This window comes from Dicentrarchus labrax, unplaced genomic scaffold (genome assembly GCF_905237075.1).
Source record: "Dicentrarchus labrax unplaced genomic scaffold, dlabrax2021, whole genome shotgun sequence".
NCBI classification, from domain to species: Eukaryota; Metazoa; Chordata; class Actinopteri; family Moronidae; genus Dicentrarchus; species Dicentrarchus labrax.
Window position 1 is genome coordinate 1,117,626 of NW_026136723.1, and position 15,078 is coordinate 1,132,703.

General features: G+C 43.6%; 1 protein-coding gene across 6 annotated transcripts; it reads left to right on the forward strand.

Moving 5' to 3' along the window:
- The first annotated feature begins 152 nt into the window (after positions 1-152).
- Positions 153-14,699, forward strand: LOC127357425 (polyhomeotic-like protein 1). 6 transcript variants are annotated; one of them, XM_051389639.1, is made up of 15 exons: positions 153-410; positions 2,363-2,487; positions 4,380-4,496; positions 4,784-4,855; positions 5,025-5,153; positions 5,348-5,512; positions 5,634-5,715; positions 6,403-7,382; positions 7,863-7,998; positions 8,118-8,290; positions 8,401-8,491; positions 9,154-9,241; positions 9,871-10,084; positions 11,433-11,640; positions 11,940-14,699. In XM_051389639.1, the coding sequence occupies exons 2-15, from the start codon at positions 2,365-2,367 to the stop codon at positions 12,089-12,091; spliced, it is 2,730 nt and encodes a 909-aa protein (XP_051245599.1). In that variant the 5' UTR covers positions 153-410; positions 2,363-2,364; the 3' UTR covers positions 12,092-14,699. The 6 variants fall into 6 exon arrangements, with proteins under 6 accessions (XP_051245599.1, XP_051245598.1, XP_051245597.1 ...); XM_051389638.1 differs by having other exon boundaries at positions 154-410; positions 2,360-2,487; positions 8,115-8,290; XM_051389637.1 differs by having other exon boundaries at positions 154-410; positions 8,115-8,290.
- Positions 14,700-15,078: the final 379 nt, after the last annotated feature.

Below are 15,078 nucleotides of genomic sequence, written 5' to 3' on the forward strand. Positions count from 1 at the left end.
TCCCACATCATAAAGGCTCAAATATGAAAAATAAATACAATCTGCACATGCTTAGGGGGACTTATGAAATCCTGTGTGGAAGGTCCGGTCCGGTCCCGTCCGGTCCGGGGGGGGGGGGGAGGGAAGTGTCCCCCTCTCTCCGTCCTGCTGCTCCGTCATCCCGTCGCGCCGGAAAGGCAGAGCAGCGCAGAAAAAGGAGGCGTTGCCCTCCAACAACACATCAGCTGCAAATTTATGCAAAACAGTAAAAGCACTGCCGCTGCTGCTGCTGCTGCTGCCGCTGCGGCCGTCCTGCACAGCACCCTGAAAAGAGCATCAACAGCGGGCTCCGGAGGCCGCCCACACGCCCCGAGTCGTTCTGCAGCGGGCAGCCGGTGCAGCAGGAGGCTGAGAAACCCGCTCCGGTGACGGTAAGCACGCACCGAGAGCCCCCCCCCCCCCGTTAACGAGCCAGACGGCAGCAAGCGGTTAGCGGGATGCTAGGAGCAGTAGCCTCCGGTGGATCCAGTGTTAACTGGTCTGGAAACATGGAGGGCAGCTAGCTAACAGTAGCTCTGGGGTTGTTGTGCTCAGGTGCGGGGTGCAGCTAAAGAGGAAGCCTGTGGAGGCTGGAGGTGGCAGACTGGCCGTGCTGGGACAGGATGGTGTGTGTGTGTGTGTGGGTTTGTGTGTGTGTGTGTGTGTGTGTGTGTGTGTGTGTGTGTGTGTGTGTGTGTGATAATGATGTTGCGGGGATGTAATGGATACAACAGTTCAGAGTCCAGATGATGTTGAACTGGAAACAAAAAAATAAAAGAAACCAAGTTGATTTTTATTAGTTTGGAATACATTTGAAAGAGTTTCTGAAATATGAGCACAAATTTGGGTTTTGTGGGTCACTGTTACATACATGTTACATGTGTGTGTTTTTTGTTTTTGTTTGTGCATTTACATTTGTTGTTGTTGTTGTTGTTTTCCAAAATTCTGGCTGCATCTCCAGAGTTTGCAAACAGTGAATGAGTTCTAATTCTGATATAATGCGTTTGTGTGCAGTTAATAAAATAATAATAAATAAAAACTAGGCCAGTGCACCGAACCATATTCTCAGATATATGAATGTTTGCATACATGGCAGCCAGAAAGTCAGATGAAATTGTGGCGCAGAAATGCTAAAAGTATGTTTAAGGTCATTTAGATTATTTATTTATTACATGGTTTGTCTACAGAGCACTGACAAATGTATTTTTCAGTTATTAAATGCCCCACTCAGCTCATCACCATTAACCAAAGTGAAGAGATTCTTTTTAAAGATGCATGTATGGTGTTAATTAAAAGAAAAGCAAATATCTGCTGCTGTGTTATAGATTTGATAAAAAAAAGAGTCTTATTGAAAACTCTTGTATTAGGCACCTTTACTTCCTCCTATCACCCACCATTAGTACCTTCAATCCTCAGTGTGTGGCTCACCCGGTTTGGTTCATATGTCTGTTTTTATTAAGATCACAGATCATCAGCCCCAGTTTATCACTTGTTTGATTTACCAGCCAGGCTCTGCTGTGCATCAGTCAGTTAGTGTTCCACTGATATATATATATTGATATTGTTCTGTAGCCTTTTATAAGTGTAGTGGCTGTTATGTTCCTTTTGATATTAGAAAGCGATCTCAGCACTAGTGACAAATGCAAAGACAAGATTGTAAATATAAATGATCTTTTGGCAAAAGAGATCAGCACTGCATCCTCTAATCAACAAATACAAGTTTCCAACTTGCATTTTGAATGCTCCTGATTAATGTCTAAAAATATTTGTGAAGTTGTCTTGGATTTAGTTACAGATGGCAGATTCTGACATTTCATGTGTGTTTTGTGTGAATTTTCACACACAAATGTCGCAAAATGCTGGTTTGCACATTAGTCACATTAATTTCACTTATTTAAAAGCCCTTCCTGGTTCATGTGCAGTGGGTGACCATGTATTTAATAAGGTGTTCTATGCACACTGGAGTTTTACCACTCTGCGTCCACCAGTCTCCATCATAGGCTTTTCTGCAAGGAAACAGTCGCCTGTAAGACACTGAATTATTGTGATGTGATGCCAAAAAAAAAGGTCAGATTTAAAGGTGTTGAAAGTGTCAGAAGAAAACATCAGTAATCATCAACGCCAGTCTAAAAGTTTTCATAAGAGTCTGTCCAGCACTGCATCAGTCACTGCTACCATCAGCCACCCGGTGAAATATTGACTCAGCGTCTCGGCTCAGTGAGAAACGGTGTTTGTCAGGAACAGTGACGGCTGCTTTTTCATCAGCTGGCCTCTCACAGAGAAAGTGCAGTGTGTGTTTCCCTCTGTGTTTGACTGACGGACGGCTCCCCTGTCTCCTCAGCAGCCATGGAGACGGATGGAGAGCAGAACCAGCCAGGGGCTTCCACAAATGGGAGCGCTGCATCTGGGACCAGCTCCCGCCCCTCTCCAATGAATTCCATGTCTCTGTATGAAAGACAGGCCGTGCAGGTAGGTGTGTGTGTGTGTGTGTGTGTGTGTGTGTGTGTGTGTGTGTGTGTGTGTGTGTGTGTGTGTGTGTGTGTGTGTGTGTTTGAAGGTTTGTTTGCAGTTTACAGGCTTTCATTTTGTCCAGTTTTTTTTTTTTCTATTGACAATAGCGTCTAAAAAGCAAGTCAAATATAAAATATTCATTTAAATTGCAAAAAAACAAATTATGATACTGATTACTAGCTATTAATTAGAACTTATGTGTTACTATTAGCAATTATTTCCTAAAGGTGTATCTCTCTTGAGTGCACAGGTTCAAATAATAATTGTATTTTCTATGCTCATAATGACTGACCAATGATGAGGACCGCTGCGTCAGGAGAATGATGTAAGATCAGGAAAGTAACCTTCAAAGGGAGGGGGACCTGCAGATCATATTTCCCCAGAGGCAACCCTGGCGGGTTCATCTGGCCTTGTTAATAATAAACTGTAATACAGTTTCTATAGTTTTTATTAGCTTCTGTGTTCATTGTTAGGTCTCATTCATCTCTGTCTCTAATTAAATAGGCAGACTGGATGTTGCAGGACAGATAGTGTTTGCTGTATTCGTTGCTGTGAGGTTATTACGCTCTCGATGTTTTATTTAGGATTGATGACATAATACTTCACTTACAAATACTACTAAAGCACTAAAGGATTCATATGTTTCCTCCTAAACAAAAAAAAACAACCTTTCCCTTTTTCTTTATACTTTAAATGTACCCCCGACGAGTTTCGTCTTTTGCACTCAAACATTAAACTGAGCGTCTCTTTGACCCAGAGGATGATGGTCCAGTAGCTAAGCTCATGGGCAAAGGAGGATTACCAGTAAATGAAAATAAAAAGGTTCTGCTTGTGAGTTGTTATTGCTGGACATTACAAATGTCCTCATACATTTCTAACTGGGACATTCAACAAGACCACAAGTAGGCTGCCTGCCTGGGGATGGGATAGCACCTAACCATGTGACTCTTCGTCTTTAAAAAAAGGAGACGTCAGGAAGCTTTTGGCTGCTCACGAAGATGAAAAAAGTGATTAAAAATATACAACAGGTGTCAGCCCCAAACTACTTCCAATAGGTTCCTGGGGAAATGAGGGATGGCGACATGAAATTAAGTTATTTGTCGTAATGTGGCCTCTTATTTGTAGTAGCAAAAATCTGGCTACTGTTGTTAGCTTCCACGTGACAAAAAAACCAGAATCTGGACTTTTGTTAAAGCGTGAACGAAGCTTGTTTGTCTCTATAAGCGAGATCGGAGCTTGTTTGTCTTCATATTTTCTGATTTACGGGTGAGCTGACGGGCAGAAAGTGATGGAGAGCCACTGAAACGGAGGTGAAGAAGGAGATTGAGTCGTGCTGGGTTGGTGGAGGCTCTGTGTAATTTTATCAGGCTTCTGTCACCCTTCACAGCCATCTGTCTTTGTCACCCTGCACACACTAATCCAGCCCGCCGCGCTCGCTTTCATCCTTCAACTTATTACTATACGACGCCTCGGCTCATACATCAGGCAGCTGGCAGGAGGCTTTACACTCGGCTACAGCATCCCTCCCTCTCTGCTTCCTCTGCCCTCCTTTCCACTTCCTCCTCCTCTCATTTTTCATGGCACTGTACTCCCCCCCCCAAGTCTTCACATTTTTATCTATAATTTATCCTACTTCTTCCCTTCCTCCATCCCTCCACATCTTCTTCTGGTTGTTTGCCATCATCTTCTCTATCTCCCTTTCTCGACATCTCTCTTTATCATCCTCCAGTGCGTCCTTCCTCTCTGTCTCTTCTTCATGTCCTCCTTTCTTCTACTTCTCTCCTTTCTCTTTCTCCGCTTGATTCGCTGCCCCTTGATTTTTTTTCATTTCCCTCCTCTCCTCCCTCCAGGCCCTGCAGGCGTTACAGAGGCAACCTAATGCAGCTCAGTACTTCCAGCAGCTGATGCTGCAACAGCAGATCAGTAACGCCCAGCTGCAGAACCTGGCCGCCGTGCAACAGGTAAAGGTGTGTGTATGCTATGTCATTCATCATTTTGCCTCAGTGTGTCAAATACTGTGTGGCAAGGCCATTTTTATAAACCTTATGACACAATCTCATAGATCAGGAATCACAAAACTAAATGACATCCTAATAAACCAGGCAGAAACAGTAAGAAACAGAGGAAAACGATCTAATTTGCTGCTCTGTGACAGTCTGACAGCCTTTTCAAGAATTCCAATTTAGATTTAGTTTGGAGGAGACTGAAACCTGAAGCTCTTCTCCTCTCTTTTTCCTTCTCCTCCTCCTCCCAGGCTACTCTGGCTGCCAGTCGTCAGTCGAGTCCTTCGAGCAGCAGCTCTTCTCAGACCACCAGCACCACAGCTGTATGTACTTTTCTCGTGGTTACACCAAAATGCCGGCTCTTCGTCACAGGATTTAGTTTTCTGCAGGCTATCCAGTGTGCACGGTTTCCCTAAATGACTCACTTTTTTAAGTAATGCATAAAAACGTCATAAATTCTATACATTGAACTCACTCATTGTCATCTGACAGGCCAGTGTAACATCCGGATCAGGGTCTACAACCAGCAGCCGTCCTATGGGTGCCTCAGCAACGTCCACAATCAGCCAGTCAGTGCTGCTGAGTGGGACGGCGGGGGGGCAGGGACAAATGTACCTGAGGGTGAGTTTTATTCCTTTTTTAGATCATCATTTTTCAGTATTCAGATTATATAGCGGTTCCATAAAGCAGGCTGAGGCAGTTTGAGTTCTATCGGTGTGTGTCCTCTGCCAGGGTCATGCTAACGTGCACATTGTACCTGACGCCGGTTTTGGCTTACTTTCTGTGTGTTTGATGACTTTCCTGTCGTCCTGCAGGTCAACCGCTCCCTGAGGGCCCCCATCTCCTCACAGCTCATCTTTATGCCTGGCAACACAGCAACCGCTGCCGTGGCAACCGTCACCCAGCAGCCACAGGCGCAGCAACAGCAACAGGAGGTGACACCAACTTCCTCTTCCAGCAGCCAATCAGATAATGACCAGGTCTGTGGAATGATGATTGGAGGTTTCTTGCTTTTTGTCTTTTCAGTTCTCTTCGCACTGATTCCCTGCCACAGATTGCCCGTTATATTTGCTCTTTCTTTCTCTCCCTCCCTGCCTCCAGGTGCAGAACCTAGCAATGCGAGGTGTGTCCAGTACCAAAGGTGTTGGTGTTAAGACTGAAACCCCAGAGAGGAGTGACTCAGGTAGGGAGGGAGGGAGGGAAAAGCAACCTGGAAACAGCCTGCAACCTGCACATCTTTTACTCCCTGATTGTGACATTGTGAATTGGAAACCTGTTGATGATGATGGATCCTGGCTGATTTTGCAGATGTGGAGAGTACAGAAGTTTACTGTCCTGAATTGAGCTGCAACAGTTTTTATTTTAACAATGGATCAAATGATTACACGCACTTGAAAGGTATTGATGTACCCACAGAGAATTATCCTCTGACTGCAGTTCAGCTCTGTGGAGCATTTTAGCGTTTTTCAGCTCATAGTTTTGGTTTTTGGTTTACAGCTTGACTGTTTGTTTCAGACGGAGCAGGGAGCTTTTTACAGTGAACAATCTCTGATAAACTCGCTGTTCACTAACCTGCCCAGTACCAAGCAGCAGACAGTAATTAGCAGCTAGCCAGATATCTTTCTCAAGAGTTGGTGGAGAGTGAAAGAAATGCTGCACTTATCAGGTGGCCAGAAACACGACTCTAAATGAAAGCTGATGTTGCTCCGTATCAGCTGAATGTGTAAATAAGCCTTCACCATATCAAGTTTATAAGGTGATAATATGTTGGTGTCGTGTTTTCAGCTTGTTTTTGTTGCCCACAAACTCAGTTAATGCAAGTTTCAATGTCAGAAATGTTGTGTGTAACTTCGGTTGTGTGTTCTTTCAGCTGCGTACTCCCTGGTCCAGCCCTCCCACCAATCGCACTCCCAGTCCCCCACTAAGCCAAGCCAGCCTCAGCCCCAGCCGCCCCACATCAAAATCCCCACCTACCCTCAGCCCACCAACCTCAAAGCCCACCCTTCCTCCTCCTCTGGTGCCTCCTCCTCGTCCTCCACCTCCTCCATCCCTCTCTCCCAGCTCCTGCTTCACGGAACCCGGACTCTGGCCACAGGAACCACGGCTCCCACAACAGCACATACCCTGGTCCTAACGTCCAGCGCGGCAACCCAGCCCCACGGGTATCCTGTCGGCACGGCGACCATCAAACCAGCGGTGAACGCTCAGACCCTGGTGGTGCAGCCCCTGCAGAAGACCTCGCTCGGTGCGGAGAAATCCGGCCACGGCAATGGACCCATCCCCATCCAACCCAAAACTCTGCAGGGGCTCCGCCTGCCCCTCCAGCTGCCTTCTAGGAACCCCCCTCCCATCCTGCCTGCCCCACCTCCCGCCAGCAGCTCTTCCCAGCCCCCCCAGCCGCCGCACATCCCGGTCCAGATTGTGGGGGCGAGGCAGAGCACGCTGGGAAACACCCAGGCTCTGGCTCTGGCCCGGGGCAGCTGCTGCCAGGAAGGAGCCGCCGTCCTCAGCAGCTCGTCCAGCCTGCTCACCATGGTGGCGTCCATCGCTTCCAGGGAGGGCGGAGTCGTGGGCCGAGGGGTGGGGCTGAAGACTCTTCAGTCGCCCCAAGAGGCCCCCCCGTTGGCACAGGTCTCTCAGGTGCATCCGCAGGCCAATCAGAGCTCTGGACAGAGTCAGAATGGACCGCTGGCTTCGAGCCCTGCCGCCTCCCAGCCCCCCACCATTTCCTCTCCTCCCTCCTCGATGTCTCGCTCATCCCTCTCGCTCCCGCTGGCAACAGAAGAGCAGAGAGGAGCTTCAGCTGGCGTGACTACCAATGGAGACTCATCGGGAAGTCAGACACCGCAGGTCAGCTGATTACTGTTAATAAGTCAGGATTTCATACTTACTAAACGAGTGATGAAGTTTAATCTCACAACAGTTATCCCAATTAGAGGTGGGAATTAAAGGGGTATTGTGATCAGTCTTCCTTTTCACCTCTCTTTTATTACATTTTCCATTCATTCCTAGTGCTTTGTTACATTGCCACTTTGTAGTTTGTCTACTGTCTACTCTAAATAGAGGGTGTTGAATATCATACAGATTTTTAAGCCCTCTAAGATAAACTTGTGATTTTGGACTGTATAGATAAAAATGACTCAACTTGACCACTTCATACGTACATAGTTGCAACCCAAAGCAATTACACTCATCCAAAACGGCTTCTGGAAACAAAATGTCATTCAGTGGTGGTCCGACGTCCTGCATGAGTCTGAAGTTGCTTACTCGAAGGCTTTAAATAAATTCTGCTTTTCATCCGTTTACCTGTTCAAACTGATTTTATTTTAGGGAAAGCAGTTGACTGGCTCACTAAAAAGAAAATCAGACTCCAATTCAGCCAATGATGAAGACGGCCCCTCCCCTCCACGGCTCCAGCCAGTCAGAGACCACCCCTCAGCACTGCCGACCAATCCCATCGAAGCAGGTAGCGACATAGAAACAAGTCGGTGAATTGTTCTCAGCAGGCTCGATGCTGCTGCTGTAACACGATATTTACTTTTTTTTTACTACCCCTCTCCTTTCTCCCCTTCCCCTCCCCAGCAGGCTCTGGTGCTCCTCCTCCAGCCACCTCCCCTCCCTCCCCAGTGCTGGCAGTGTCTCGTGGGGTCTGCGGCCAGGGGGAGAGAGCTCCTCCCCCCCAAGCCGTGGTTAAACCGAACGTCCTTACACACCTCATAGAGGGCTTCGTCATCCAGGAAGGGGCAGAGCCTTTCCCTGTGAGTACATGGGATTTGTAGTTTCTAGTACCCTCTTTAAGCAATGCACATGTATGACATCGGTCTGCTTGTCACCTGACTTTTTACTGGGGTTTGTGTTTGATCAACAGGTATGTGGTTCAGTAAAGGACTCGGCTGGCGAGGATTTAACTAATGACAGTCCGGACACTAACCAATCAGAGACTGTTACAACAGCGACAGGTAACTGCTCTGACAATACTGCTGTCGTCCAGACATGTTTGAGGGTAGAAAATTGCCTATTTGCTTAAAGTCAGAATTCCAATTGAGCAACATGGTCTGCATTTCTCATCTGGGAAGTTTCTCAGCAGTTCTTTATAATATTTATCCTTAAAATACCCTAACATTGGATTTTAGCATCATACAGCTAAAATATTTCAAAACAGTTTTGTGATTAAAGGGTAAGTAAGGACATACATTTTAAGTGTTAATTTGCACTTACAGCTAACTGTCCATGCTAATTTTCCAGTTAACCTTGCCAAATATAATTACCACAGCATGGACATGGAGGGCAGGCAACAAAATGACCCTTGTTTGACCCTTGCTTGTCCAAGCTGGGCCACAGGAACGCACAGAGGTTTTAATTACAACCTTTTAAGCTGGGAATTTCCCACCTTTGACTTTTACTGGAAGGCAACGTAACAGCGCAGTGAAATATCGTCACACTCTTCTTTTTCCCATTGTGGTTTCAACAAGTCCGTAAATCTGTTTGAGTGCATTTACAGATCTGTGTGTTTGTTTGGATTTTCTGATTTAGCATTAGTGCACACATGTAATTTATCTACAAATCATAGAAATGATATATTTACCATCTGCTCTGTTTTTCCTCCAAACTTTCCCCTCAGTGCTGAAGTGTGAGTACTGTAAAAACTTTGCTCCTGCAAGCCAGTTCAGAGGCACCAAAAGGTTCTGCTCCATGTCTTGTGCCAAGAGGTACTTCAACATGCATGAAATATAATATATGCAGTGGCAGCCATCTTAGAAAGAGAAACTCTGTACTCCTGAGAGCTGCAGCGCACTGTGGCCTTATCTCTCTGGCATTTAGAAAAGAACAGAAACTAATTACAAATTGTATTAAAAACCATTCCACAAACTGATGATTGAGTAAACAGTGTGTGAATTTTCAGGTGGCTACAGCTGTATATTTCCCAGCATGTATGTTTTCTGTTCTCATGTTTTATTCGTATGTTTGAATACTGTGATAGTGCCACGTCATGCACTTTTCTCTACAGAAATGGCATGTAAAGTTATGTCTGTTTTCATGCCTAATTGCAGTCAAGTTAGTTTTTTTAATTTATATCCTCTTTTGAATTTGCTCCATATTAAAATGTACGTTGTATTTATTGTGTTTCTCTATATAAACAATGCACTGTCCGCATTGTTTGAAACAGTATGCTGTCAGCATATGATTTTTACATTTTCTGCTTCTGCTTTGCATTTGTCCCTTTGCCCACTACATGCGTATAGATTATATACCGCGTATGGTGCAAAGAGATAAAAACTGTATGTGTTGCTCGTCTTGGCTTCAGTACCGTATATGTCACTCTTTGTCTACGATACAGTATGTATTGGTTCCCCAGGTACAACGTCAGCTTCAGGCAGCACTTCTGCATGCGGCAGGGTCAAAGTCAAGGTCACACTCCGGATCAGGATCAAGGCCACGGTCACCTCTCCAACTCAGACGAGGAGGGAGGAATCACCAGGCGGAGGGTTCCTCGCAGGACTAGCTCAGAAATAGCCAGTGCCAAGATAGCAGGGAGACCCATACCTGTCAAGGTGAGAAGGAGCGGCACATTTCCTACATGGATCTAAAGAAACAATAAATAATGGATCCATGATTCATTTATGTGGTAATATAACTGTAGCGGGTACGTTTACTTTCCCATGTTGAAACCAGAGTTGCTGTTTTAAGATAGGTGATGTTGATGATAACTTTGCACTAAATTTGGTTAATTTGGTCTTTCTGGAGGCAGGAGGGGATTGACATGGTGCAAAAAACATTTTGTAAAGGGTTTAACAGACAGGTTTTGTTATTTTGCTCGTATGTTGCAAATTTTTTTTTAAATCAGATTTTAGGAAATCTGTTATAGTATGAGGAACACACCACTATATGCATAAAAAGTTAACTTTTTATGCAACCAGAACAGTGGATTTGTATTTATCACAGTCTGTAGTCTGCATCTAACATCTAACATCATAGCCCTCAGTTTAACACTATCTAGGGGTTGGGGGTTTAAACACAAAAATCGATACAGTGTTTTTAAGAATCAATACAGTATTATGAAACAAAACATTGTAAAACTCAAGCACATCAATATTCCTGACATTCATAGTAGGAAGAGGACACTTATCAGTTGATTTTAGATCAGTTCGGCTTTTTCTCGTTGCACAGGGTGAAATTCAGCAAAGGGCATTACATGGCAAAAACACCAAAAACGTTTCACCCATATGATCGTTAAATTTCTCATTCCAAAACCATGGGCATCAATCTGCCGTTACAGCAGGCGTCCCTCTTCAGGGAAGGGTATCCGCCAGAGTTTTAGAGCCGTACCAGTTCATCCCTCAGGTCTTAAGGATCTGGCTTTGTGCATGGGGCGTTGGCATGTTTAAACAGGAAAGGGTATTTCCCAAAATGTTCCACAGGTTTTAATTGTATGCTGTAGCATTAAGATTTACCTCAGCTGGAACCAAGGGGCCTAAACCATGAAAAACAGCCATAAGCCAGTGTATGGAGGTGTCCACTTACTTTAGGCCACATAGTGTGAAGTAAAAATGCAGAAACCACAACAGATATGAACACATCATAAAAAACAGCCACAGTTTGTGACTTAGACAGTGGGTTGGGGGTATTTTAAGGTGGAAGGCAACCTAATGGATCCATCTATAGCTTTCAGTCATTCATGTTAAGCTGCCCCCTAGTGGCTGCAGGCAGGCTCTGCAGAATTTACAACCAAAGCACAAAATTAGTATCACTCTCTCACCTTCTCTCGGTGATGTTGCCAAACTCTCAGACTTGTGGTCTTTTATTTCAGTGATAGCATTTTCATGTCTGTTATATACATTAAGAAATGCAGTCACACACCGCCTTGCTCAGGGTTTCCTCTGCCTCTCCCCCTCCCCACAGTGCCGTTCAGAGTCCAGCCATTCAGATGAGGAGTCCAGTGGAGAGGAGGATGAAGATGACCCCATGTCCCTCTCGCCCGCCTCCTCTGCCTCCTGCCACCAGCCGCCTCCTCCGCTCCCGACAGAGAGTTCTGCACCCAGCTGCCTGTCTGCTAGCCCCGGCCAGTGGAGCGTGGAGGAAGTGTCGCAGTTTATTTCTTCACTACAAGGTTAGAAGATCTTTACAGTAACGTTTAATGAAGAGCACTATTTTCTGATGTATTATAGACTACACAATTAATAATCAGCAAATAATAATCAATAATGGAAATCATGTTTAGTCCTTGTCTTCTGTATTCCTTTTTGCAAAAATATCCTAAATTTCTTTTTCTTGTTGTCTCTATCTTTCCCACTTTTACTTCAACCATTGACTTTACTGCTCTTTTCTTCCTTGCCTTTGTCTTCAATTTTTTGCTCCTGTCCCATTTTTCTTTCTCTCTATTTACATTCCTCTTCCTCCTCTTCGCAGGCTGTGAGGAGCTGGCCTCCCAGTTCCTGTCGCAGGAGATCGACGGACAGGCCCTGCTGCTGCTGAAGGAGGAGCATCTCATGTCCACCATGAACATCAAGCTAGGTCCTGCCCTCAAGATCTGCGCCCACATTAACAATCTGAGAGACTGATGTCAGTGTTTCCATAAATCCACTATGTTCAAAGTCAAGCCCTGGGCATTTACCCAAAACTCCTGGTTCCAGAGCAGTCAGAGTCCTGCAATGAATGTATGAGGTGCAGTTCATTTTTAAAACCAAGCCAAGGCTCTTTAGCTCTAACAAGGGCTGCAGCACTTGAATCTGTTGTTGATTTGTCCACTTTTGACCACATTTTTAAATGTTGTTCTTGCACAGTAGTATTGTTACAGTTACATTATTGTTCCTTGCAAATCTGTCATGTCTGAGTTGCAAAAATACTTCAGATCACCAACTGTATTATGGTGAAAATACATTTTTCCCAAAAATGTTATTTCTGCACAAAATTAAGAACTTGCCGTCAGAAATAGTTTTAACCAAGTGATTTCATTTTGCCTTTTAGATGCACAATTTCAGACTAATGGCTGTCTTGCAAAATGCAGAAATTAAGGATTTGAATGTATTTTCAATGCAGAAATCTGTTGTATTGTGTGATCGGGGTTAGTACTTGCACAGGATTCCCACATTTTACTCATCATGTACACATAGGGCTGCCCTTTTCACAGGCTGTGCTAATCTTGTTTCAATATTTTTGTTACATTTCATATTTCTGCGAAAGTTCCACAAAACATTCAGAAGAAAAAGGAAATACTGAAGACGTTTACTGATAAACACACTACTATTCATTGTATCATATTGTACAGAAAAAAATATTTTTGAAAGATCCACCCACCTTCTTTTGCTTCGAAACTTTATTCCGGGATCTTTTTTTCCTCTCTTTGAGAGCAGTGTTGGTTCTCATCTAGTTGAACACCATTTTGGGCTTTTTGGTTACAACTCTTCACCTGATTTGAGCCACAATCAGCATAGAATAGGGACAGAAATGCAGTTAAGAAACACCCAAAATGTCTCTATCAGTCAGTTTTATTCTGTCTGAAGTCTTATTTTCAAAGTGTTTTGTAAGGAAAGCTCTCACATGAGTCATAACTTTAGCGGTTTGTATGTAATAACTTGTACTTACGTAAAATTATAATCATTTTGTAAGAATAGGCATCATCATTTTTAAATGGTGGCACTTTTATTTTGAAGGTGGCCTGTTCTACAGTTTACAGGGTACAGTTAAAGTACAGGGTACTGGCTGCTGAAATGAATCCCTCAAGGATCAGAAACATTTCACATTTCAAGTGAGGCCAAAAAAATACTGCAAAAATACTGATGTTGCAAACAGTTTTCTCGCATCTTTACCCTGTTTTTTTACACACAGAGCACATCAACAGTTAATAAGACACTACTGCAAAATGCTTTTCCAGAACAGTTTTCACATTCAAATTTTGTCACTCAGTATCTCCAGGAGATCCAGCCTTTTTAAGTTTTTTAACAGAGGACTTATTGTTGATTCTTAAAGGACTATAATCTGCAAAATCCTTGACAATTTTTACTTTTTCAAACGGTGAAGCTGCTCCTGATCTATACAGGAGTATGTGGATGAGTGAAGGGTAACGTCATGGGCTTGATTTTGTAAAGGGACATAAAGCTTAAAAAGAAATGCTGAAACAGATGAAGAATGAAAGTAAATGTGATGATAAGCTGAAATATCTTTAAGCTACATTCATGAACAAAACCAGAAAGTCCAGGAAGAAAAACAGGCTGGCAGCCACATGTGGACCTATGTTTAGGATGGATGGTGAAAAACAAAAACAAATCGTACATGAATGAGTGAGTGTGTGAATGAGAGAACCTTAAACTATACTGTAATAAGTGTAAAAAATGCCTTTATATTTAAATGCACATTTGTTTGCTGGACTGCCTTGTTTAAGCTTTTTACTGTAGGAGTTTTTCTCATGTTATCTCTGTGAACCTTGTGGCCTTTCTCACTAGTCTCTACAATAGGTTTAGATGAGGATTGTCTGTTTTTTAACTGCTTTTCATATCATTCCTTGTTTTATATTAGTGCTTACTTTTTTACAATTGTTATTTCAAGCAATGACATCCGTTGCCTTTCCCAAAAAGCGTGACTGAATAGTAGCTACCTTGATCAAGGGAAACTTGCTGTCTTCCTCATAGCTTTGTCACATAGCGTGTAACTACCAACAGTATTTACCTTTCTAGTTAGCTATCTTTGGCTTTATTGTTAGTGACTGTGGCTATTACAGTATTTTCTTTCAAGAAGAATAATAACCTTTGATAGCTGTGTGTTTATATGTCCTAGTCGCCCCAGGATTTTGGAGTGTTTTAAATGAGCAGATCCCTTCGGCATATTGTGAAGACCATAAAAAAAAGAAGCACTTGTGCTGCATTACAAGTGATGTGAGCCACAACTTCAACTCATCGCAGTTCTGCTGTGATTACCTGTGTAACATTTGTTAACAATCGGACCATTCAGTCACTGTTCTCCCAAAAAGTAGCACTTTTCTCACAAAATGTGGATTCTGCAAAAGGCCTTTTTTTTTGGCTTTTATATTTTAAATAAAGAAGCTACTTCAGAATCAAAATGTGTTTGCTTGCAATAATCAGAAAAAACTGCAAAATCTTGGAGGGACTGAGGTTGACGTGGAGAGGCTAACAATACTATCATGCAAATAAATAATCAAGGAACTGTTTTAAATCTGCGATGCCTGTGTTTTTATTTCTGTGATGGAACTGATGTGAGTCATCTAACCCTAAGGGATGAATAACGCTTATATGTGTGTGCGTGCGTGTCAGACTTTGCATGGATTGCTTTCAGTGTGCACCATTAGCTTCCCTGTTTGATGAGTGAGAACGGACTGGTTTATAGGATGTTTGTCAATTTCAGCATTGCGATATGTAAAGTTGACTATGTGCGGGTTATTAAGCTTTGACTTTAGGGCGAGGTGTATTCAGTGAGCTGTATCAGAACTTCAGTCCTTGACAAGATCCTGTTGGGCTTAGGTTTTGGTTGGGTATTACAGAGATCTGTTAGGGTCAGGACTGAGGGTGGGTTCAGTTTACGGTAAGAGAAAACA